Genomic DNA, 25747 nt, shown 5'->3' with positions numbered 1-25747 from the left:
GACTGCCACCGTTCTGTTCCTGGGACTGGGCTTGCGTCCCAAATGGCACCCTATTCACTACATAGTGTTCTGCTGTCGACCAGAGCCCTATGAGAATAGGGAATAGGGTGTCATTTGGGACGCAGGCTCTGTTGTGGCTCCTTGGAAGAACATGAAGCCTCACAGCGCAGTGTCCTGCTGGTTCCTGACTGTCACCAGCTCCTAGCAGGCCCTGGCTGCGTCTCAAATGCAACTCAAATGCCACTTCCCTATACAGTGCACTACCTTTGACCAGAGCCCTATGGGGAATATGGTGCCATTTGGGATGCAGCCCCTCCATGGTCCCTCCCTCCGTCTCCTTTTGAAGTGGGCTGTGTCAATAGAGGAAGGTGTTTCATATCGGGCCCTAGCTGATAACACACCACAGACTACTCAGTCAGTGTCCTTCACCAGAGGCACGTGGGCAGATCCTTTCATTCTCTGTCTTCCTATCCAGGGGGGGGGAAAAGGTTCCCAGTTTTAATCTGGAGGTACTGACAGACTGCTAAGTGTTTCTCAAAATAAAAGGAGCTCAGAGAAGCTGTAAAATCTCCCCAGATGCTTTAATTTGTGGAGCGAGATAAAAGGAGAGTAAAAGACTGGTGGAGTCATGGTAGATAGCTGGAACACCACCGTTAGGACTAATACTGCAGATAACTTTACACTGCAGTTTGAATACTGCAGCTAACTTTACACTGCAGTTTGGATACTGCAGATAACTTTACACTGCAGTTTGAATACTGCAGCTAACTTTACACTGGCAGTTTGAATACTGCTAACTTACTGCAGTTTGAATGCCGCTAACTTACTGCAATTTGAATACTGCTAACTTACTGTAGTTTGAATACTTCTTACTTTACGCTGGCAGTTTGAATACTGCTTACTTTACAATGCTAGTTTGAATACTGCTAACTTACTGCAGTTTGAATACATCTTACTTTACACTGGGAGTTTGAATTCTGCTTACTTTACAGTGGCGGTTTGAATGCTGCTTACTTTACAGTGGTAGTTTGAATGCTGCTTACTTTACAGTGGCGGTTTGAATACTGCTTACTTTACAGTGGTAGTTTGAATGCTGCTTACTTTACAGTGGCGGTTTGAATACGGCTTACCTTACAGTGGAAGTTTGAATACTACAATACTATTGCCGACCATGGTACACCTTCCTCCCTGCGCTTTGTAGCCATAGAACACATATTTCACATATTTCACCAAGAGGAGGTGACATGGTATGTAAAGTAAAACAAAGCGAGGCGTCTTGGCAGTACTCCTCGTTTCTATAGTGTTGCCTTGATTTGTTTCTGTCTCTGTCGCTGTTTTCACAGTCACCCAAATATCAACCATGTACAGTGCCTTCAGAAAGTATTCAGTCCTCTTGACTTTTTTCACACTTTGTTAGGTTACAGCCTTATTCTAAAATGGATTAAATAGTTTTTTCCCCTCATCAATCTACACACAATACCCCATAATGACAAAGCAAAAACAGGTTTTAGCAAATTTATCAAATTGAAAAATATCACATATACATAAGTATTCAGACCCTTAACTCAGTACTTTGTTGAAGCACCTTTGGCAGCGATTACAGCCTCGAGTCTTCTTAGGTATGACGCTACAAGCTTGGCACACCTGTATTTGTGTTTCTCCCATTCTTCTCTGCAGATCCTCTCAAGCTCTGTCTGGTTGGATGGGGAGCATTGCTGCACAGCTATTTTCAGATCTCTCCAGAGATGTTCGATCGGGTTCATGTCCGGGCTCTGGCTGGGCCACTCAAGGACATTCAGAGACTTTTCCCGAAGCCACTCCTGCGTTGTCTTTGCTGTGTGCTTAGGGTTGTTGTCCTGTTGGAAGGTGAACCTTCGCCCCAGTCTGTGGTCCTTAACGCTCTGGAGTAGGTTTTCATCAAGGATCTCGCTGTACTTTGCTCCGTTCATCTTTGCCTCGGTCCTGACTAGCATATACAGTTCCTTCAGAAATTATTCACACACCTTGACTTTTTCCACATTTTGTTTTTACAGCCTGAATTTAAAATTGATTACATTGAGTTTGTTTGTCACTGGCCTACACACAATACCCCATAATGTCAGTGGAATTATGTTTTTTCAAGATTCTTTACAAATTAATTAAAAATGGAAAGCTGAAATGTCTTGAGTCAATAAGTATTCAATCCCTTTGCTATGGCTAGCATAAATAAGTTCAGGAGTAAAAATGTGCTTAACAAGTCACATAATACGTTGCATGGACTCACTCTGTGTGCAGTAATAGTGTTTAACATGATTTTTGAATGACTACCTCATCTCTGTACCCCCCACATATAATTATCTGTTAGGTCCCTCAGTCGAGCAATGAATTTCAAACACAGTGAAGTTATTAATTACACTTTGGATGGTGTATCAATACACCCAGTCACTACAAATATACAGGCGTCCTTCCTAACTCAGTTGCCGGAGAGGAAGGAAACCGCTGAGGGATTTTACCACGAGGCCAATGGTGAATGGTAAAACCGTTACAGAGTTTAATGGCTGTGATAGGAGAAAACTGAAGATGGATCAACAAAATTGTAGTTACTCCACAATACTAACCTAATTGACAGAGTGAAAGGAATGAGGCCTGTACAGAATAAAACATATTCCAAAATATGCATCCTGTTTGCAACAAGGCACAAAAGTAAAACTGCAAAAGATTGGCAAAGAAATTTACTTTATGTCCTGAATACAAAGTGTTATGTTTGTGGCCAACACAACACATCACTGAATACCACTCTTCATATTTTCAAGAATGGTTGTGGCTGTATCATGTTATGGGTATGCTTGTCATCGGCAAGGCGCTAAGCACAAGCAAAATCCTTGAGGAAAACCTGGTTCAGTCTGCTTTCCAACAGACACTGGGAGACAAATTAACCTTTTCAGCAGGACAATAACCTTAAACACTAGGCCAAACATCTGCTGGAGTTGCTTACCAAGAAGAAAGTGAATGTTCCTGAGTTGCTCAATTACAGTTGACTTAAGTCGGCTTGTAAATCTATGGCAAGACTTGAAAATGGCTGTCTAGCAATGATCAACAACCAATTTGATTGAGCTTGAATAATTTTTTTAAGAATAATGTGCAAATATTGTATAATCCAGGTGTGCAAAGCTCTTGGAGACTTACCCAGAAAGACTCACCGCTGTAATCACTGCCAAAGGTGATTCTACCAAGTATTGACTTGGGGTATTGAATATTTCTTTTTTTTATTATTATTATTATTATTATTATTATTATTATTATTATTATTATTATTATTATTATTATTATATATTTTTTAGGGTGTAGATCAGCTTTAATATTGCAGATAGATTGTAACTTCCATCAATGTAATTGTCTGCATCACTTCCAATCCCCCATATGTTTTTTTTCTCGCAAATATATATATATATATATACATATACATACATATACATACATATACATACATATATATACATATCCTTTGTGGTTTGTGGGAACAGATTACAGTTAGGGTCTCTTCTCCCCTCAGAGACCAGAGGTATATTTTATGGGAGGGTTCTGTAGAAAACAGTGTCATGCTTTATGGGTCTGGTTGTCTAATGAAAATAGAGAGGTGGTCTGTGGGGACATATCTGAGTGGATGACTCTGCGCGTGTGTGTGTGTGTGGACAGCCTCCAGTTTCAGGCCCTCTGCCCCTCAGCTCTGTCAACTGCCCAGCGGGGAGGTTAGGGGAAACACAGGGTTACCACTATACTACACTACCCTACCCTACACTACCCTACCCTACCCTACCCTACCCTACACTACACTACCCTACCCTACACTACACTACACTATCCTACCCTACCCTACCCTACCCTACCTTACCCTACCCTACCCTACCATACCGTAAAATACACTACACTACACTACACTACACTACCCTACCCTACCCTACCCTACACTACACTACCCTACCCTACACTACACTAAACTATAGTATACTATACTATACTATACTACACTACCCTACCCTACACTACACTACACTACCCTACACTACACTACACTACCCTACACTACACTACACTACCCTACACTACACTACCCTACACTACACTACACTACACTATACTACCCTACACTACACTACACTACCCTACACTACACTACACTACCCTATTTGCACTGGTTGTACTTTCATGAAAGCTTGGTTGGTTTTCGATTCATTCACTCAAGTCCCCTTAGGCCCTGGAAGTATTGCCAGTCTTTTAACTGTAAAATGTGTATTTATAACTGGAGTTTAAAGTGATGTTCCATGGAGCTCTCTGAAACCTACAGATGGTGCAGATGGAGTCTGGCTACAGAAGACACTGCTGCAGGGGGGAGGTGGCCAGGCCTGGGTTGCTGGGTGATATACGAGCTGTGACATATCTTTAGCATGACGGAGACCTGGAGAAGGAGAGGCAGCAGCGGGCTGGCCAGATGGAGGAATGAACACTGGCAAGACCAGGGGGGAAGAGCCCTGGGGAGAGACCAGAAACCAAGGGGAGAGGCCTAGGGAGAGAGCAGAAACCAGGGGGAGAGGCCTAGGGAGAGAGCAGAAACCAGGGGGAGAGGCCTAGGGAGAGAGCAGAAACCAGGGGGAGAGCCCTGGGGAGAGAGCAGAAACCAGGGGGAGAGCCCTGGGGAGAGCCCTGGAGAGAGACCAGGAACCAGGGGGAGAGACCAGAAACCAGGGGGAGAACCCATCACCCCTCCAGCTTTACTTCAGACAACCCAGCAGCCATCCAGCTTTACTTCTATTAAACCCACCTTTGGCACCTAATGTGATTTCAGTCAGTTTCCTCACAAAGGCCCACATGTTCTCCTAAGGTGTCTAGAGAGCAGCAGATCCCTGATCTAACATCGTGCCCATAAGATCCCATTTAAGGAATGTGTGGATACAGGAGGACTCTTTCACTACATTCCTCTAGTCTAACACCATGTTGGCCCAGCCTGTTAGCTCATGGATGGAATACTCTGTCCGTCTATTGACTGTTGGCCCAGCCTGTTAGCTCATGGACGGGGTACTCTGTCCGTCCATCCTTATTCATTGTTCTACAAAGAAAAGTTGAAGAAAGTATTTTGGCGGTCTGTGGTTGTCACAATTGTCAGTAAAGAGATGAGGAGCTTAATGGAAACCCTCTACATGTCTGTTTCAGCGCAGGCTTGCTGGGCTGGCCTCTCACTCAAGACTCCATCACGCTTTGAAGAGCTGTCTTATTGGTTTCTCCTGAATTCATGCCTGTCTGTCTGCTTGTCTGCTGCACGGATTGACATCAGGTCCGGCCGGGGAAAGACGAAAGAGAGAACTTTTAATTTGTTGGCAACGTTATTTCAACCTTATTTCTGACGTTATGAGCAAGTTGTGTCAACATCATAGAACTGATAAATAAATCTTAGAGCAACTTGAGACGGGTCTTGTCAATGAAAACTTAAATGAGCCACAGACTGGTCCACTCTCTGCTCTTAGAGGAGTGTGATGATGTTTTAAGTTGATCCAGACAGAACCCTTTGTTCCTCCTCTCTATCCCCCTCAGTGCTCTGAAGACTGTTCTGATGGTCTGGGTTTCTTTCTATGCAGCTAATACGAGAAGCAGGGACTTGGGGGCCAATGGAAATCAGCTAATAAGAGAAGCAGGGACTTGGGGGCCAATGGAAATCAGCTAATAAGAGAAGCAGGGACTTGGGGGCCAATGGAAATCAGCTAATAAGAGAAGCAGGGACTTGGGGGGCCAATGGAAATCAGCTAATAAGAGAAGCAGGGACTTGGGGGCCAATGGAAATCAGCTAATAAGAGAAGCAGGGACTTGGGGGCCAATGGAAATCAGCTAATAAGAGAAGCAGGGACTTGGGGGCCAATGGAAATCAGCTAGTAAGAGAAGCAGGGACTTGGGGGCCAATGGAAATCAGCTAATAAGAGAAGCAGGGACTTGGGGGCCAATGGAAATCAGCTAATAAGAGAAGCAGGGACTTGGGGGCCAATGGAAAACAGAAGAACAGAAGTTTGTTGTTGTTGCTGTCTTACATTTGATTAGTTACATGTTTAAGGCGATGCGGTGGACTTGACAGAACTCTCTGCTGGCTACTCTCCTCTACCCCCACGGCCCCACCCTACAACCTTCACTCCACTCCAGCAGGCCTATAAGCTCAGCCACTCCCACAGCCCTGCGGTGCTTACTCCCACCACTACGCCCCCTCGGGCCCCTAGCGGAGCCTGACGTCTCTCCTCTCATCAGGGTGGATCAGACCTGTCGTTTATCACCGTCTCTCTCCATCCATCATCCATCGTTTCCTCATGCCGAGCTGAAAGACGCTATTTAAAATAAATCAGGAAACGTCAGTACAGGAGAATTCTCCGTGTGTCTTTGAGGGGAGCCTTCGCTCATTTCCGTCCCGGGAAATAAGATGTGATTGTAACTAAGCATGGAGGTTGGAGGGAGGGAGGGAGGGAGGGAGGGAGGGAGGGAGGGGAGGATAGCTAACCAGACCTTTTATCTGTACCCTCATACACTTAAAGCCCTGCATAATGAAAGCAGACAGACAGTAGGAAGACCAGAGGACGGACGGACGGACGGACGGACGGACGGACGGACAGACGGAAAACTAGAGGACGGACAGACAACAGAAGGAAAACTAGAGGACGGACAGACAACAGAAGGAAAACTAGAGGACGGACAGACAACAGAAGGAAAACTAGAGGACGGACAGACAACAGAAGGAAAACTAGAGGACGGACAGACAAACAGTAGGAAGACCGGACGGACGGACGGACGGAGGACGGACGGACGGACAGACAGACAGACAGAGGACGGACGGACAGACAGAGGATGGACAGACAGAGGACGGACAGACAGAGGACGGACAGACAGAGGACGGACAGACAGAGGACGGACAGACAAACAGTAGGAAGACCAGAGGACGGACGGACGGACGGACGGACGGAGGACGGACGGACGGACGGACAGACAGAGGACGGACGGACAGACAGAGGACGGACAGACAGAGGACGGACAGACAAACAGTAGGAAGACCAGAGGATAGACAGACAGACAGACAGTAGGAAGACCAGAGGATGGATGGATAGATAGACAGACAGACAGACAGACAGACAGACAGACAGACTACAGAAGGAAAACTAGAGGACGGACAGACAAACAGTAGGAAGACCAGAGGGCGGACAGACAGACAGACATACAGACATACAGACAGACAGACAGACAGACAGACAGACAGACAGAAGGAAGGAAGACTAGAGGACAGACAGACAGACAGACAGACAGACAGACAGACAGACAGACAGACAGACAGACAGACAGACAGACAGACAGACAGAAGACCAGAGGACAGACAGACAGTAGGAAGACCAGAGGACGGACGGACAGACAGACAGACATACAGACAGAAGGAAGACCAGAGGACAGACTGACAGACTGACAGACAGACAGTAGGAAGACCAGAGGACAGACAGACAGACAGACATACAGACAGAAGGAAGACCAGAGGACAGAAAGACAGACAGACAGACAGTAGGAAGACCAGAGGACAGACAGACAGACAGACAGACAGTAGGAAGACCAGAGGACAGACAGACATGTACAGTAGAGCTGTAGCCAGCTATTTTACAGAAATTAAGTTGTTTTTCTCCCTCCCTGAATTAAATTACGAGCACTGCACTACTTTGTACCAGGAGAGAATGTGTAAATGACAGCGTGAACGAAGGAGAACAATGATTAGTTGGACATGAAGCCACCAGACAGACAACAGAGGAACAGGAGAAGAGCTCAGTAGAGCATTAAACCTGACATTAATAGATACTGTGATATACAGTAACAGGCTGTACACACACACACACACACACACACACACACACACACACACACACACACACACACACACACACACACACAGAGGCTGCATCTGAAATGGCACCCTATTCCCTGTATAGTGCACTACGTTTGATCTGGGCCCATAGGGAATAGGGCTAACAGGGCTCTTGTCAAAAGTAGTGCACTATATCCAGTAGGGAACAGGGTAGTAGTGCACTATATCCAGTAGGGAACATGGTGCCCTTTCAGACAAAGCCACAGAGGCCCATATTAACCACTGTAATGAATCAAGAAACAGGAATGTGTTTGTGTTTATCAGCTATCCTACTGATCTGGCTCCCTGCTGTTTGTGTGGCTAACCCCAATCCTCAACCCTCAGCCCTATACCCAAACCTCAGCCCCAATCCTCAGCCCTATACCCAAACCTCAGCCCCAATCCTCAGCCCTATACCCAAACCTCAGCCCCAATCCTCAGCCCTATACCCAAACCTCAGCCCCAATCCTCAGCCCTATACCCAAACCTCAGCCGCAATCCTCAGCCCTATACCCAAACCTCAGCCCCAATCCACAGCCCTATACCCAAACCTCAGCCCCAATCCTCAGCCCTATACCCAAACCTCAGCCCCAATCCTCAGCCCTATACCCAAACCTCAGCCCCAATCCTCAGCCCTATACCCAAACCTCAGCCCCAATCCTCAGCCCTATACCCAAACCTCAGCCCCAATCCTCAGCCCTATACCCAAACCTCAGCCCCAATCCTCAGCCCTATACCCAAACCTCAGCCCCAATCCTCAGCCCTATACCCAAACCTCAGCCCCAATCCTCAGCCCTATACCCAAACCTCAGCCCCAATCCTCAGCCCTATACCCAAACCTCAGCCCCAATCCTCAGCCCTATACCCAAACCTCAGCCCCAATCCTCAGCCCTATACCCAAACCTCAGCCCCAATCCTCAGCCCTATACCCCAATCCTCTGTCTGTCAGTCAGTCAGTCTGTGTGTTTCCCCAGGTCTGCTCCTATAGGGGCACACACTCTCTGTATCTCTCTCTCTTTCTCTCTCTCTGTCTCTCTCTCTCTCCCCTCGTCTCTCTCTCTCTCTCTCTCTCTCTCTCTCTCTCTCTCTCTCTCTCTCTCTCTCTCTCTCTCTCTCTCTCTCTCTCTCTCTCTCTCTCTCTCTCTCTCTCTCTCTCTCTCTCTCTCTCTCTCTCTCTCTCTCTCTCTCTCTCTCTCTCTCTCTCTCTCTCTCTCTCTCTCTCTCAGAGCTAATGTGGTGATGATGTTTATTGTCCTAGAGGTATCATCACAGGGTGTTAATGAAAAGTACTTGAATGCAAACATCGTGTCCTATTTAGAATGTAGCTTGTCGTAGTTAAATCGTGTCCTATTTTCCCAGAGAGCCATACCATTCCTCTGCGGCGGCAGAGCAGAGCAGAGCAGAGCAGAGCGGTGCATGCTGGAATGTGCAAAACATGGCTTTCAAGTACGCAGATGTTCTGTAAAAACACACACACACACACACGTGCACACACAAATGACCCAAGTGCGGAGGTATGCAGAAAGCGTGGTGCAGAAGGGTTGCTTCCACATCTCGTACTGCCTCATCAGTGTGATGTTACATCTCTCTCTCTCTCTCTCTCTCTCTCTGTCTCTCTCTCTCTCTCTCTCTCTCTCTCTCTCTCTCTCTCTCTCTCTCTCTCTTTCTGTTCTCTCTCTCTCTCTCTCTCTCTCTCTCTCTCTCTGTTCTCTCTCTCTCTCTCTCTCTCTCTCTCTCTGGGATGGAAAGAGGGGGAAGGGTACTACCCAGGGTGCTGCTCTACCAGGGAGGATTTGATGAAGTGCCGTACCCTCTGGTCTCCAGCTGTGTGTTTATGCACCACACACACCTGCCAGCCTGCCCCACACATATAACAACAACACACACCTGCCAGCCTGCCCCACACATATAACAACAACACACACCTGCCAGCCTGCCCCACACATACAGTGAGGGAAAAAAGTATTTGATCCCCTGCTGATTTTGTACGTTTGCCCACTGACAAAGAAATGATCCGTCTATCATTTTAATGGTAGGTTTATTTGAACAGTGAGAGACAGAATAACAACAAAAAAATTGTGAAAAACGCATGTCAAAAATGTTATAAATTGATTTGCATTTTAATGAGGGAAATAAGTATTTGACCACTTAGTACTTGGTGGCAAAACCCTTGTTGGCAATCACAGAGGTCAGACGTTTCTTGTAGTTGGCCACCAGGTTTGCTCACATCTCAGGAGGGATTTTGTCCCACTCCTCTTTGCAGATCTTCTCCAAGTCATTAAGGTTTCGAGGCTGACGTTTGGCAACTCGAACCTTTAGCTCCCTCCACAGATTTTCTATGGGATTAAGGTCTGGAAACTGGCTAGGCCACTCCAGGACCTTAATGTGCTTCTTCTTGAGCCACTCATTCGTTGCCTTGGCCGTGTGTTTTGGGTCATTGTCATGCTGGAATAATAATAATAATAATAATAATAAGCCATTTAGCAGACGCTTTTATCCAAAGCGACTTACAGTCATGCATGCATACATTTCTGTGTACGGGTGGTCCCGGGGATCGAACCCACTACCTTGGCGTTACAAGCACCATCCACGACCCATTTTCAATGCCCTGGCTGAGGGAAGGAGGTTCTCACCCAAGATTTGACGGTACATGGCCCCGTCCATCGTCCCTTTGATGCGTTGAAGTTGTCCTGTCCCCTTAGCAGAAAAACACCCCCAAAGCATAATGTTTCCACCTCCATGTTTGACGGTGGGGATGGTGTTCTTGGGGTCATAGGCAGCATTCCTCCTCCTCTAAACACGGCGAGTTGAGTTGATGCCAAAGAGCTCCATTTTGGTCTCATCTGACCACAACACTTTCACCCAGTTCTCCTCTGAATCATTCAGATGTTCATTGGCAAACTTCAGACGGGCATATATATGTGCTTTCTTGAGCAGGGGGACCTTGCGGGTGCTGCAGGATTTCAGTCCTTCACGGCGTTGTGTGTTACCAATTGTTTTCTTGGTGACAATGGTCCCAGCTGCCTTGAGATCATTGACAAGATCCTCCTGTGTAGTTCTGGGCTGATTCCTCACCGTTCTCATGATCATTGCAACTCCACGAGGTGAGATCTTGCATGGAGCCCCAGGCTGAGGGAGATTGACAGTTATTTTGTGTTTCTTCCATTTGCGAATAATCGCACCAACTGTTGTCACCTTCTCACCAAGCTGCTTGGCGATGGTCTTGTAGCCCATTCCAGCCTTGTGTAGGTCTACAGTCTTGTCCCTGACATCCTTGGAGAGCTCTTTGGTCTTGGCCATGGTGGAGAGTTTGGAATCTGATTGATTGATTGCTTCTGTGGACAGGTGTCTTTTATACAGGTAACAAGCTGAGATTAGGAGCACTCCCTTTAAGAGTGTGCTCCTAATCTCAGCTCGTTACCTGTATAAAAGACACCTGGGACCCAGAAATATTTCTGATTGAGAGGGGGTCAAATACTTATTTCCCTCATTAAAATGCAAATCAATTTATAACATTTTTGACATGCGTTTTTCTGGATTTTGTTGTTGTTATTCTGTCTCTCACTGTTCAAATAAACCTACCATTAAAATTATAGACTGATAATTTTTTTGTCAGTGGGCAAACGTACAAAATCAGCAGGGGATCAAATACTTTTTTCCCTCACTGTATAACAACAACACACACCTGCCAGCCTGCCCCACACATATAACAACAACACACACCTGCCAGCCTGCCCCACACATATAACAACAACACACACCTGCCAGCCTGTCCCACACATATAACAACAACACACACCTGCCAGCCTGCCCCACAAATATAACAACAACACACACACGTGTACGCACACACACACACCAACCACCATCAATCCCAGCCTATCCCCCTCTCTGAATGAGCAGCTCCTCCATCTCTATCTGCATCATCCATGTGTGTAGGAGCTGAACAGCTGTCCTAAACGTTGCTCTCTCTCTCTCTCACTCACTCACTCACTCACTCACTCACTCACTCACTCACTCACTCTTACTCACTCAAAGGCATTTATCACAGCTCACAGCCATACTGCTGCTAGGGCCATTTATCACAGTTCTGGACAACCTTTTATGCTTGAGAGTTTGAGAAAGAGTCTGGAGGCTTTTTGTGTGTGTGTGTGTGTGCGTGCGTGTGTGTGCGTGTGTGTGTGTGTGTGCGTGTGTGCGTGCGTGTGTGTGTGTGTGTGCGTGCGTGTGTGCGTGCGTGCGTGTGTGTGTGTGTGTGCGTGCGTGTGTGTGCGTGTGCGTGTGTGCGTGCGTGTGCGTGTGTGCGTGCGTGTGTGTGTGCGCACCATTTTCTGTGGGATAGTGTGTTTCCAGTAGATGGTTAGTTCAGAGGGGGAGCCACAGCCTCTTGGAGGATTTAAGGTGTTTTCAGGCTGTGATCACACACTCAATATCACCATGTATTCTATGATCAATAACTAGATATTGTTTCCAGAGAGAGAGAGAGGGAGGGAGTAGTCAACCCCCTGCCTAATCCCATCCTCTAAATCTAACTATAACCCCCTGACTAATCCCATCCTCTAAATCTAACTATAACCCCCTGCCTAATCCCATCCTCTAAATATAACTATAACCCCCTGCCTAATCCCATCCTCTAAATCTAACTATAACCCCCTGCCTAATCCCATCCTCTAAATCTAACTATAACCCCCTGCCTAATCCCATCCTCTAAATATAACTATAACCCCCTGCCTAATCCCATCCTCTAAATATAACTATAACCCCCTGCCTAATCCCATCCTCTAAATATAACTATAACCCCCTGCCTAATCCCATCCTCTAAATCTAACTATAACCCCCTGCCTAATCACATCCTCTAAATATAACTATGACCCCCTGCCTAATCACATCCTCTAAATCTAACTATAACCCCCTGCCTAATCACATCCTCTAAATATAACTATAACCCCCTGCCTAATCCCATCCTCTAAATATAACTATAACCCCCTGCCTAATCACATCCTCTAAATCTAACTATAACCCCCTGCCTAATCACATCCTCTAAATATAACTATAACCCCCTGCCTAATCCCATCCTCTAAATATAACTATGACCCCCTGCCTAATCCCATCCTCTAAATATAACTATAACCCCCTGCCTAATCCCATCCTCTAAATATAACTATAACCCCCTGCCTAATCCCATCCTCTAATTATAACCCCCTGCCTAATCCCATCCTCTAATTATAACCCCCTGCCTAATCCCATCCTCTAAATATAACTATAACCCCCTGCCTAATCCCATCCTCTAAATATAACTATAACCCCCTGCCTAATCCCATCCTCTAATTATAACCCCCTGCCTAATCACATCCTCTAAATATAACTATAACCCCCTGCCTAATCACATCCTCTAAATCTAACTATAACCCTCCCTTTCATTCACCTACAGCCATTAGGTTATTTGTTAGGATAAACCAGTGCAGACAGAGACGCTGTATTCCCCTCTGGGAGCAGATCGCTAGATGAAAGGCTGCAGCAGTCTGGTAACCAGGGCTCAGCACCACGATGACACCAGTGGTCCAGTGGCCCACTCTGCTGTCTAAAGAGGAGCGTTTGAAGTTGTATGTCTCTCTGCACCACCATGATCCATCACAGCAGATGGAGGAAGGAAAGGCTAGGAGGAGAAGGAGGTAGAGAGAGAGGAGGAGGGAGAGAGAGAGAGAGAAGAGGGAGGAGAAGGAGGAGGTAGAGAGAGAGAGAGAGGGAGGAGAAGGAGGAGAAGGAGGAGGAGGAGGAGGAGGAGGTAGAGGGAGGAGGAGGAGGAAGAGGTAGAGGGAGGAGAAGGAGGAGTAGGAGAGGGAGGAGGAGGTAGAGAGATAGAGAGAGGGAGGAGGAGTAGGAGAAGGAGGTAGAGAGAGGGAGGAGAAAGAGGAGTAGGAGAGGGAGGAGGAGGAGGGGGATAGAGAGAGAGAGGGAGGGAGGGAGGGAGGGAGGAGAAGGAGAAGTAGGAGTAGGAGTGGGAGGAGAAGGAGGAGGTAGATAGATAGAGGAAGGAGAAGGAGAAGTAGGAGAGGGAGGAGAAGGAGAAGTAGGAGAGGGAGGAGGAGGAGGAGGAGGTAGAGGGAGGAGGAGGAGAAGTAGGAGAGGGAGGAGAAGGAGAGGGAGGAGGAGGAGGAGGTAGAGGGAGGAGGAGGAGTAGGAGGAGAGGGAGGAGAATGAGGAGGAGGAGGAGGAGGAGGAGGAGAGGGAGGAGGAAAGGAGGAGAAATAGAGGTAGGGGTGATCTGATGTCTGACTCCAACCTGCCTGGATTTATAAACACTATGATCCTGGAAGGCATCCAGACTAGAGACTGTTCCATAATAATGAACTGGTTCCCTTCCAGATCAGAAAGCTGTGTTTAAACCCCCCAACCCTACCACCAAGCTGCTTCATTAACTCAATATTATCCCTGCTATATCATACATCCCATTGTATCCCTCTGAAATACTTTCCATTCATTCGTCAGTGAAATTCGTCAGTGAAACAACTACTTTTTCCTGTGCTACCAACTGCTCCTTCAGACACCCAGCAGTTTAGAGTCAGATTCAGGCCAGAACTTCTCTTCTCTGGACACTAGCTGGTAGGAAATGAAACCTTGTGTCTCTGTGAAGTGGACTGTGGAAGTTAGTAGATGAAAAATACATCCTTATTGGAACAGGTGGTGTCAGAGTTTTATATGATTCCTCAGACAGGAATTCTCTCTCCTCTCGGGTGTCTGGCATCCCTGGTGTTTCATATTCCAAAACCTCCCAGTATCTATTACCAATCAGACCTCTGTTATGTTGTACCCAGTATCTATTACCAATCAGACCTCTGTTATGTTGTACCCAGTATCTATTACCAATCAGACCCCTGTTATGTTGTACCCAGTATCTATTACCAATCAGACACCTGTTATGTTGTACCCAGTATCTATTACCAATCAGACCTCTGTTATGTTGTACCCAGTATCTATTACCAATCAGACCCCTGTTATGTTGTACCCAGTATCTATTACCAATCAGACCTCTGTTATGTTGTACCCAGTATCTATTACCAATCAGACCCCTGTTATGTTGTACCCAGTATCTATTACCAATCAGACCTCTGTTATGTTGTACCCAGTATCTATTACCAATCAGACCCCTGTTATGTTGTACCCAGTATCTATTACCAATCAGACCCCTGTTATGTTGTACCCAGTATCTATTACCAATCAGACCCCTGTTATGTTGTACCCAGTATCTATTACCAATCAGACCCCTGTTATGTTGTACCCAGTATATATTACCAATCAGACCTCTGTTATGTTGTACCCAGTATCTATTACCAATCAGACCCCTGTTATGTTGTACCCAGTATCTATTACCAATCAGACCTCTGTTATGTTGTACCCAGTATCTATTACCAATCAGACCTCTGTTATGTTGTACCCAGTATCTATTACCAATCAGACCCCTGTTATGTTGTACCCAGTATCTATTACCAATCAGACCTCTGTTATGTTGTACCCAGTATCTATTACCAATCAGACCTCTGTTATGTTGTACCCAGTATCTATTACCAATCAGACCCCTGTTATGTTGTACCCAGTATCTATTACCAATCAGACCCCTGTTATGTTGTACCCAGTATCTATTACCAATCAGACCTCTGTTATGTTGTACCCAGTATCTATTACCAATCAGACCCCTGTTATGTTGTACCCAGTATCTATTACCAATCAGACCTCTGTTATGTTGTACCCAGTATCTATTACCAATCAGACCTCTGTTATGTTGTACCCAGTATCTATTACCAATCAGACCCCTGTTATGTTGTACCCAGTATCTATTACCAATCAGACCCCTGTTATGTTGTACCCAGTATCTATTACCAATCAGACCTCTGTTATGTTGTACCCAGTATATATTACCAATCAGACCCCTGTTATGTTGTACCCAGTATCTATTACCAATCAGACCTCTGTTATGTTGTACCCAGTATCTATTACCAATCAGACCTCTGTTATGTTGTACCCAGTATCTATTACCAATCAGACCCCTGTTATGTTGTACCCAGTATCTATTACCAATCAGACCCCTGTTATGTTGTACCCAGTATCTATTACCAATCAGACCTCTGTTATGTTGTACCCAGTATATATTACCAATCAGACCCCTGTTATGTTGTACCCAGTATCTATTACCAATCAGACCCCTGTTATGTTGTACCCAGTATCTATTACCAATCAGACCCCTGTTATGTTGTACCCAGTATCTATTACCAATCAGACCTCTGTTATGTTGTACCCAGTATATATTACCAATCAGACCCCTGTTATGTTGTACCCAGTATCTATTACCAATCAGACCTCTGTTATGTTGTACCCAGTATATATTACCAATCAGACCCCTGTTATGTTGTACCCAGTATCTATTACCAATCAGACCCCTGTTATGTTGTACCCAGTATCTATTACCAATCAGACCCCTGTTATGTTGTACCCGGTATCTATTACCAATCAGACCTCTGTTATGTTGTACCCAGTATCTATTACCAATCAGACCCCTGTTATGTTGTACCCAGTATCTATTACCAATCAGACCTCTGTTATGTTGTACCCAGTATCTATTACCAATCAGACCTCTGTTATGTTGTACCCAGTATCTATTACCAATCAGACCCCTGTTATGTTGTACCCAGTATCTATTACCAATCAGACCCCCTGTTATGTTGTACCCAGTATCTATTACCAATCAGACCTCTGTTATGTTGTACCCAGTATCTATTACCAATCAGACCTCTGTTATGTTGTACCCAGTATCTATTACCAATCAGACCTCTGTTATGTTGTACCCAGTATCTATTACCAATCAGACCCCTGTTATGTTGTACCCAGTATCTATTACCAATCAGACCCCTGTTATGTTGTACCCAGTATCTATTACCAATCAGACCCCTGTTATGTTGTACCCAGTATCTATTACCAATCAGACCCCTGTTATGTTGTACCCAGTATCTATTACCAATCAGACCTCTGTTATGTTGTACCCAGTATCTATTACCAATCAGACCCCTGTTATGTTGTACCCAGTATCTATTACCAATCAGACCCCTGTTATGTTGTACCCAGTATCTATTACCAATCAGACCCCTGTTATGTTGTACCCAGTATCTATTACCAATCAGACCCCTGTTATGTTGTACCCAGTATCTATTACCAATCAGACCCCTGTTATGTTGTACCCAGTATCTATTACCAATCAGACCTCTGTTATGTTGTACCCAGTATCTATTACCAATCAGACCTCTGTTATGTTGTACCCAGTATCTATTACCAATCAGACCCCTGTTATGTTGTACCCAGTATCTATTACCAATCAGACCCCTGTTATGTTGTACCCAGTATCTATTACCAATCAGACCTCTGTTATGTTGTACCCAGTATCTATTACCAATCAGACCTCTGTTATGTTGTACCCAGTATCTATTACCAATCAGACCTCTGTTATGTTGTACCCAGTATCTATTACCAATCAGACCCCTGTTATGTTGTACCCAGTATCTATTACCAATCAGACCTCTGTTATGTTGTACCCAGTATCTATTACCAATCAGACCTCTGTTATGTTGTACCCAGTATCTATTACCAATCAGACCTCTGTTATGTTGTACCCAGTATATATTACCAATCAGACCCCTGTTATGTTGTACCCAGTATCTATTACCAATCAGACCCCTGTTATGTTGTACCCAGTATCTATTACCAATCAGACCCCTGTTATGTTGTACCCAGTATCTATTACCAATCAGACCCCTGTTATGTTGTACCCAGTATATATTACCAATCAGACCTCTGTTATGTTGTACCCAGTATCTATTACCAATCAGACCTCTGTTATGTTGTACCCAGTATATATTACCAATCAGACCTCTGTTATGTTGTACCCAGTATCTATTACCAATCAGACCCCTGTTATGTTGTACCCAGTATCTATTACCAATCAGACCCCTGTTATGTTGTACCCAGTATCTATTACCAATCAGACCTCTGTTATGTTGTACCCAGTATCTATTACCAATCAGACCCCTGTTATGTTGTACCCAGTATCTATTACCAATCAGACCCCTGTTATGTTGTACCCAGTATCTATTACCAATCAGACCCCTGTTATGTTGTACCCAGTATCTATTACCAATCAGACCTCTGTTATGTTGTACCCAGTATCTATTACCAATCAGACCCCTGTTATGTTGTACCCAGTATCTATTACCAATCAGACCCCTGTTATGTTGTACCCAGTATCTATTACCAATCAGACCTCTGTTATGTTGTACCCAGTATCTATTACCAATCAGACCCCTGTTATGTTGTACCCAGTATCTATTACCAATCAGACCCCTGTTATGTTGTACCCAGTATCTATTACCAATCAGACCCCTGTTATGTTGTACCCAGTATCTATTACCAATCAGACCCCTGTTATGTTGTACCCAGTATCTATTACCAATCAGACCTCTGTTATGTTGTACCCAGTATCTATTACCAATCAGACCTCTGTTATGTTGTACCCAGTATATATTACCAATCAGACCCCTGTTATGTTGTACCCAGTATCTATTACCAATCAGACCCCTGTTATGTTGTACCCAGTATCTATTACCAATCAGACCCCTGTTATGTTGTACCCAGTATATATTACCAATCAGACCCCTGTTATGTTGTACCCAGTATCTATTACCAATCAGACCCCTGTTATGTTGTACCCAGTATCTATTACCAATCAGACCCCTGTTATGTTGTACCCAGTATATATTACCAATCAGACACCTGTTATGTTGTACCCAGTATCTATTACCAATCAGACCCCTGTTATGTTGTACCCAGTATCTATTACCAATCAGACCCCTGTTATGTTGTACCCAGTATCTATTACCAATCAGACCCCTGTTATGTTGTACCCAGTATCTATTACAAATCAGACCTCTGTTATGTTGTACCCAGTATCTATTACCAATCAGACCCCCTGTTATGTTGTACCCAGTATCTATTACCAATCAGACCCCTGTTATGTTGTACCCAGTATCTATTACCAATCAGACCCCTGTTATGTTGTACCCAGTATCTATTACCAATCAGACCCCTGTTATGTTGTACCCAGTATATATTACCAATCAGACCCCTGTTATGTTGTACCCAGTATCTATTACCAATCAGACCCCTGTTCTGTGTTTGAGACCTCCTCTCACCATAAACCCTGTTATGTCCTCTCACCATAGAAATAACACACTGTCGTCTTAGGAAACATGTCAACCAGGGACTTCTTCCAGGCCTCCTGTCTGCCTGCCTGCCTGCCTGCCTGGGGTTGGGGAAGACAGGTGTGAGTCAGGAGTTAGAGAGGACAGACTCTGGGGTTTACTGAGCTCAGTATGGGCTTTGATTAGTTACCATGAATTAACATCTCAGTGTTGAACAGACTCAACTATACTGTATAAAGCCATATGCTATAGTATTGTACAGGCATCTGACTGCTTACTGTGGTCGATAATAAGTCATTTCATGTCAATTAATTCAGATACAGCGATTAATTTTATCTGTAATCTTCAGATAATAATATTAATAATAATTGTAATAATAGTAATAATAGTAGTAATAATATCAATAATAATAATAATAATTAGTACTGATAGTAGTAATAATGATAATAGTAATAATAACAGTAATAATAATAATAGTACTGATATTAGTAATAATGAAAATAATAATAACTGCAATAATAATAATAGTACTGATAGTAGTAATAATGATGACAATAATAGTAGTAATAGTACTGATAGTAGTAATAATGATAATAATAATAGTAATAATAGTAGTAATAATGATGATAATAATAGTAATAATAGTACTGATAGTAGTAATAGTGATAATAATAATACTAATAGCAATAATAATAATAGTACTGATCGTAGTAATAATGACAATAATAATAATACTGATAGTAGTAATAATGATGATAATAATAATAGTACTGATAGTAGTAATAATAATAATAATAGTACTGATAGTAGTAATAATGATTATAATAATAGTAATAATAATAATAATAGTACTGATAGTAGTAATAATACTGATAGTAGTAATAATACTGATAGTAGTAATAATGATGATAATAATAGTAATAATAATAATAATAGTACTGATAGTAGTAATAATGATGCTAGTAGTAATAATAATACTAATAATACTGATAGTAGTAATAATGATAATGATAATAATAATAGTAATAATAGTCCTTTTCCCAGATACACAAAAAAACACGCTAAAGCCTGTCACATGCTCCCCAGTCAAAACAGTTTGCACCATGTTATGAAAACATTTTGTGACATTTTTGTTTGTTTTTGTGTTCGGCATTATAACAAATGCGCTTTCTCCCGCGTTGGATACGGTCACTGTCTGTGGTTCTGAAACATAATCTTCAGTGCTCATTAGAATTGGCGCCTTTCCCTATGTTGCTATGTGCATAATAGCAATGTTAACCAGCATATAGGGATTGTTAACCAGCATACAGGAAGCAGTAGCGGAAATGAGGAAACGGCCTTAATTGTCTAAGAAAAGTGAGGAGAGAGGAAACCCCAATTTAATTAGGTCTAGAATCAATAGCCTAACTGTTAAATAGGCCTGGCTTTATAAATCATCCATATATATATACAGAAATAAGACAGATCTTGCTTCTGTTGCCTGTTTGAGTGTTAGTTTAATATCCTACTGATTCAGTGAGCACCAAGCCTCACGCAACGGCAAAATGTTGGATAAAGCAATTTTCACAGATTCAGCTGTTTTTAATCTCTGCTATGCTGTAATAAAAGCTTTAAAAAAATAACATGTTAGAACAGACTGGTATGACTTATAATTGATTTAGTGTTGTTTACACTGTTCCAAACAGGCAGAAAAATGATATTGGAATCTAACAGCACCTGTTTGTCACACATAATATGCACACAGCTCTCGCTCCTAGACCCTCCTTTATCTAGATCTCCTTCTTATTGTTATGATTACTATTATTATTATTATGATCATTTTATTAAATAGTAATGTCGTTATCATTAGAAGGCTTTGTATAGCAGCCTTGCATAACCACCATGGAGCTGTAGGCCTAAGAGCGCGTCCTGTTTAGTCTTAATACCCTAACTTATTTAGGCTTGTAGTTCAATATATAGGCTACTGTATCTATCAATCAATCATTCATTTGTTCATGCCATCACACAGCATACGAGACATGCTTTGAAATTCAATCAAGCGTTTTAGTTTTGAAATTAAATAACAAAGGGAGCTTTGAATAATTAGACAAAAAAAAACAAAAAAACGCAATTCACGAATGCAAGCTGCTGTAATAAAGGCTTTATATATAATTTTTTCATTCGAACAGACTCTCTGGTTTATCTGATTTATTTAGTGTTGTTTACACTGTACACAAATAATATTCTTGTAATCTAACAGCACCTGTTTGGCACACATAATACTCAGTTAACGCTTGCTCCTATACCCTCCTTTTTCATGATCTCCAGGAGAGCGAGACAACGTGCGGCAGTCACACAGGCACTCGCTGTCATCAACAGTGTGACCATCGGGCTCTTTCTGGAGTTATTTTGTGTCTTCATTACTCTCTGTGTACTGTGAGAGAGTTAAAGGGTCCAGGCTCTCTGTGTACTGTGAGAGAGTTACAGGATCCAGGGCTGTGTACTGTGAGAGTGTTAAAGGGTCCAGGCTCTCTGTGTACAGTGAGAGAGTTACAGGATCCAGGGCTGTGTACTGTGAGAGTGTTAAAGGGTCCAGGCTCTCTGTGTACTGTGAGAGAGTTAAAGGGTCCAGGCTCTCTGTGTACTGTGAGAGAGTTAAAGGATCCAGGCTCTCTGTGTACTGTGAGAGAGTTAAAGGGTCCAGGCTCTCTGTGTACTGTGAGAGAGTTAAAGGGTCAAGGCTCTCTGTGTACTGTGAGAGAGTTGCAGGTCCAGGGCTAACCTGAAACACTCTTTAAGGGTCCAGAGGTCAACAACAATTAAAGGCCAATCCGTAGTTTAACGAAGCAGCAGCAGTGTTTAAACCTTCACCAGAGCAGCCCCGCCCCCCACTTCATTTTCAGTTGTTGTTTTTATTAGGTGTGAAGTCTCCCTCTCCTTCTCCGACCCTGGAGGCCTCGGTCCAGAACGTGGAGCTGAAATTCTGCAGCAGAGCCACGGTGAACTGCGCCGGGGGAACCGTGGGAGCTGTTAAAGTGTGTGCCAGGACCCCAGGTGTGTGCAGCTGTGCCCTGTTAAACTTTACTGCCTGTGTGGAAGAGCCTTACCCCCACACCGTGCCGCGCCTAGACCCTTCTCTTTCACTTTCACTCACTCACAGTCCTCCACTCCTCCCTGGACTTCAGTCCAGATGTTTAGTTTCTGTGTGTGTCACCGCTGGTCTCAGGGGGCTCTGTCATTGAGATCAGGGCTTTTCTCTTTCTCTGATGTCTGGAACAGAATGGATGACTCTCCGCACACTGATCTCCATATCACCACTATAGCTGACAGACCCAGAACAGTTCAACAGCAGGTCACCCACAGGACTACACTACTTGTAGAATCAATTTTCAATTCACTTTCCCTAGATCCAGACTGATGTAGTTACATTGTCTCTTTGTTCCCGGATGAATAAAGTTCTCCTCTCCTTCTCTCCAGGTTCACCAGAGGGAATAAAGGAGAAGCTGGTTCCTCTGCTGCAGGGTCCATCTGACACTAAGGAGCTCCACCAGAGTCGCTGGCTCAATGAGATCCGTAAACCTGAGTCCCTGCTGTCCCCTGACCTCCTTGCCTTCTCGATACAGATACCCCAGCACGGGGACGACTGCCGCAACTCCGGTAGGCCTGACGTCTCTATACCTAGAGTAGCTAGCTAGTACGGTAGATGAAACCTCTGGTCTGGTATACTTATCATACCTTAGTCCTTCAGACCAGGTAAGTCATCTACCTCCTATCCCACGTCTAGTCCACAATACTGAAGTCCTCAACAGGTCATGTCATCATTCAGAGTCCTACCCTCCCGTGTGTTTGTCCTGTAAGCTGTTTTCCACTCTGTCTTCAAGTGTTATTGGAAACAGGATGACAGTTGTTGAAGCTTTACATGCAGCTGGTGTTCTCTGGACAGTCATGTCTCACTGTCAGTACGATGCAGAGCTAACCTCTTTATGACTAACGTCCAAGGCTGAACTGAAAGGAGTTCCCCTGTCCCTGGACCACAGCTTTCTGCTGCTATTGTCCTTCAGTGCACGTGTGATACAGTAATCAGGGGTGGACTTGGAAGGGGAACAGATTTGAAGGGAGAGATGGAGGTGGATTGCTACCATCTCTGGTGGAATGGAAGGGGCATGATGGATGAAGCCTGTGGGTTGGTGTGACTGAGTCAGTAGGAGCTGTTACTAAGAACTGAGCAGAGTAAGTGACTAGGCCTTGAAGCCCAGAGCTCCCATGCTGCTTCAGGAGAGAAGTGGAGCAGAGTGTCCGGTAGCCTTTTGGTGCTCTCCTCAGACAGAGCCGGCCAGAGAGAGAGAGCATTCTGGGAGGTGTCCTGGCTGGAAAAGAGACACCAGCATTAAAGGGATCTACTAGTTTCCTCTGGAACTTTAGAATCTTGTAAATTCTTCATCCCCCTCTCATGAGGTATCTCAAAGCCCTTCTTTATACACGACTTTACTAATCAAAATAGAGTCCAGTAAGCAGCTCAAAAATGGATGTGTGGACATTCCTTTATGTCCAGGTGGCTCAGTGTTTTGGACTGTTATGGACAGTCATCATAGAAACAAGCACATAACAAAGGTTTGCCTTAACTTATAGGCCCTTGTTTGTCCAGTAGTTCTCACTCTTCCAGACCTGTGGAGACGTTCTGTATCCTTACTCCAACTCCTTGTTTGTCCAGTAGTTCTCACTCTTCCAGACCTGTGGAGGCGTTCTGTATCCTTACTCCAACTCCTTGTTTGTCCAGTAGTTCTCACTGTTCCAGACCTGTGGAGACGTTCTGTATCCTTACTCCAACTCCTTGTTTGTCCAGTAGTTCTCACTCTTCCAGACCTGTGGAGACGTTCTGTATCCTTACTCCAACTCCTTGTTTGTCCAGTAGTTCTCACTGTTCCAGACCTGTGGAGACGTTCTGTATCCTTACTCCAACTCCTTGTTTGTCCAGTAGTTCTCACACTTCCAGACCTGTGGAGACGTTCTGTATCCTTACTCCAACTCCTTGTTTGTCCAGTAGTTCTCACTGTTCCAGACCTGTGGAGACGTTCTGTATCCTTACTCCAACTCCTTGTTTGTCCAGTAGTTCTCACTGTTCCAGACCTGTGGAAACTTTCTGTATCCTTACTCCAACTCTGGGGGTAAAACATTGCCGTAGAGACTGAGATCTGTGAGTTATCAAGCCGGCAGCGTTCATTGTTTGTGTCCTAATAGGTAGTGACCCCTGGGAGAAGACATACTGTACCGTTCCCATAGAGACTAAGCGATATCAGTGTCCTCCTAGGGAGTTACTGAATCTGCAGCGTTGAGTCTCCTCACCCAGTGAGGTCTTGAATATCAGTATGTCATCACCCTCTCCACGTATCCCAGTCCCGTCCCCTTCTCCAGCACTGTCATCCCGGCGTTCCCGACAGCGTTCCTAACCAGAGGATCTATCCCTGGGAATCCTCCCCGCTCCATAGGATTCCACCAGCAGATTGATGCCTCTGGAAAAAGGCATCACATCCTTCTTCACTGAGAGTCTCTAAAACCTTAGGAAGAAAAGAGAGAGGGGGAGATGTGTCCTAAATGATTCCCTATATAGTGCACTACTTTTGACCAGAGCCTTATGGGCCATATATGGGGAATAAGGAGACATTTGGGACGCAGGAACGGAGGGAGTCTCCTGTGCACTCTGGGCCGTCTCTCCTGGCTAAGGACACATACAGGAGAATCTGAAAAACCACATGAAAAATAATATCCCTCAAGTATTAGTCTGTTGTCTTCAGAGCCTGAATGTACATCACTTTTAATACAGGCTGCGGAGATTCATCGTGTGGCCTTGACGTAAACTCTAAAGCTGCTCACTGAATCGTGCCGGGTCCACGGCTCCTAAACGTGTCACTGCTGAAATGGAGCTCAGAGCTCACTTCAGACCTGACTTGTAGTAAGAGATCTGTGGCTCTGCCGAGGTTTAAAACGTAGAGGGATTTGTGAGGTTAACCCGATCCAGGAATTCTCCTCTATCAAATGCCACTCAGTCAATCACTGTGTTGTTACATGTTGTAAAAGGAAAATGGATGACTTTCATTCATACTATACACCAGACAAGCAGACTATACTCGTCAATAATGGACATCTTCAGTCTGTACTAGTCAATAATGGACATCTTCAGACTGTACTAGTCAATAATGGACGTCATCAGACTGTACTAGTCAATACTGGACATCTTCAGACTGTACTAGTCAATAATGGACATCTTCAGTCTGTACTCGTCAATAATGGACATCTTCAGTCTGTACTAGTCAATAATGGACATCTTCAGACTGTACTAGTCAATAATGGACATCTTCAGACTGTACTAGTCAATACTGGACATCTTCAGACTGTACTCGTCAATAATGGACATCTTCAGTCTGTACTAGTCAATAATGGACATCTTCAGACTGTACTAGTCAATAATGGACATCTTCAGACTGTACTAGTCAATAATGGACATCTTCAGTCTGTACTAGTCAATAATGGACATCTTCAGACTGTACTAGTCAATAATGGACATCTTCAGTCTGTACTAGTCAATAATGGACATCTTCAGACTGTACTAGTCAATAATGGACATCTTCAGACTGTACTA

General features: G+C 44.2%; 1 protein-coding gene across 1 annotated transcript in view; it reads left to right on the top strand.

The window, feature by feature from the left end:
• LOC121585310 (vacuolar protein sorting-associated protein 13B-like) overlaps positions 1 to 25747 on the top strand; it is a 719687-nt gene that overhangs the window by 203209 nt on the left and 490731 nt on the right. The window contains exons 18-19 of the mRNA XM_045226113.1: positions 22030 to 22164; positions 22588 to 22767. Of these exons, the coding sequence (XP_045082048.1) occupies positions 22030 to 22164; positions 22588 to 22767 (315 nt within the window). The remainder of the gene's footprint in view (positions 1 to 22029; positions 22165 to 22587; positions 22768 to 25747) is intronic.

The sequence above is a fragment of the Coregonus clupeaformis genome, chromosome 17 (genome assembly GCF_020615455.1).
Source record: "Coregonus clupeaformis isolate EN_2021a chromosome 17, ASM2061545v1, whole genome shotgun sequence".
NCBI classification, from domain to species: domain Eukaryota; kingdom Metazoa; phylum Chordata; class Actinopteri; order Salmoniformes; family Salmonidae; genus Coregonus; species Coregonus clupeaformis.
Note: the sequence above shows the minus strand (reverse complement) of the source record. Positions and strands in the feature narration are given on the sequence as shown.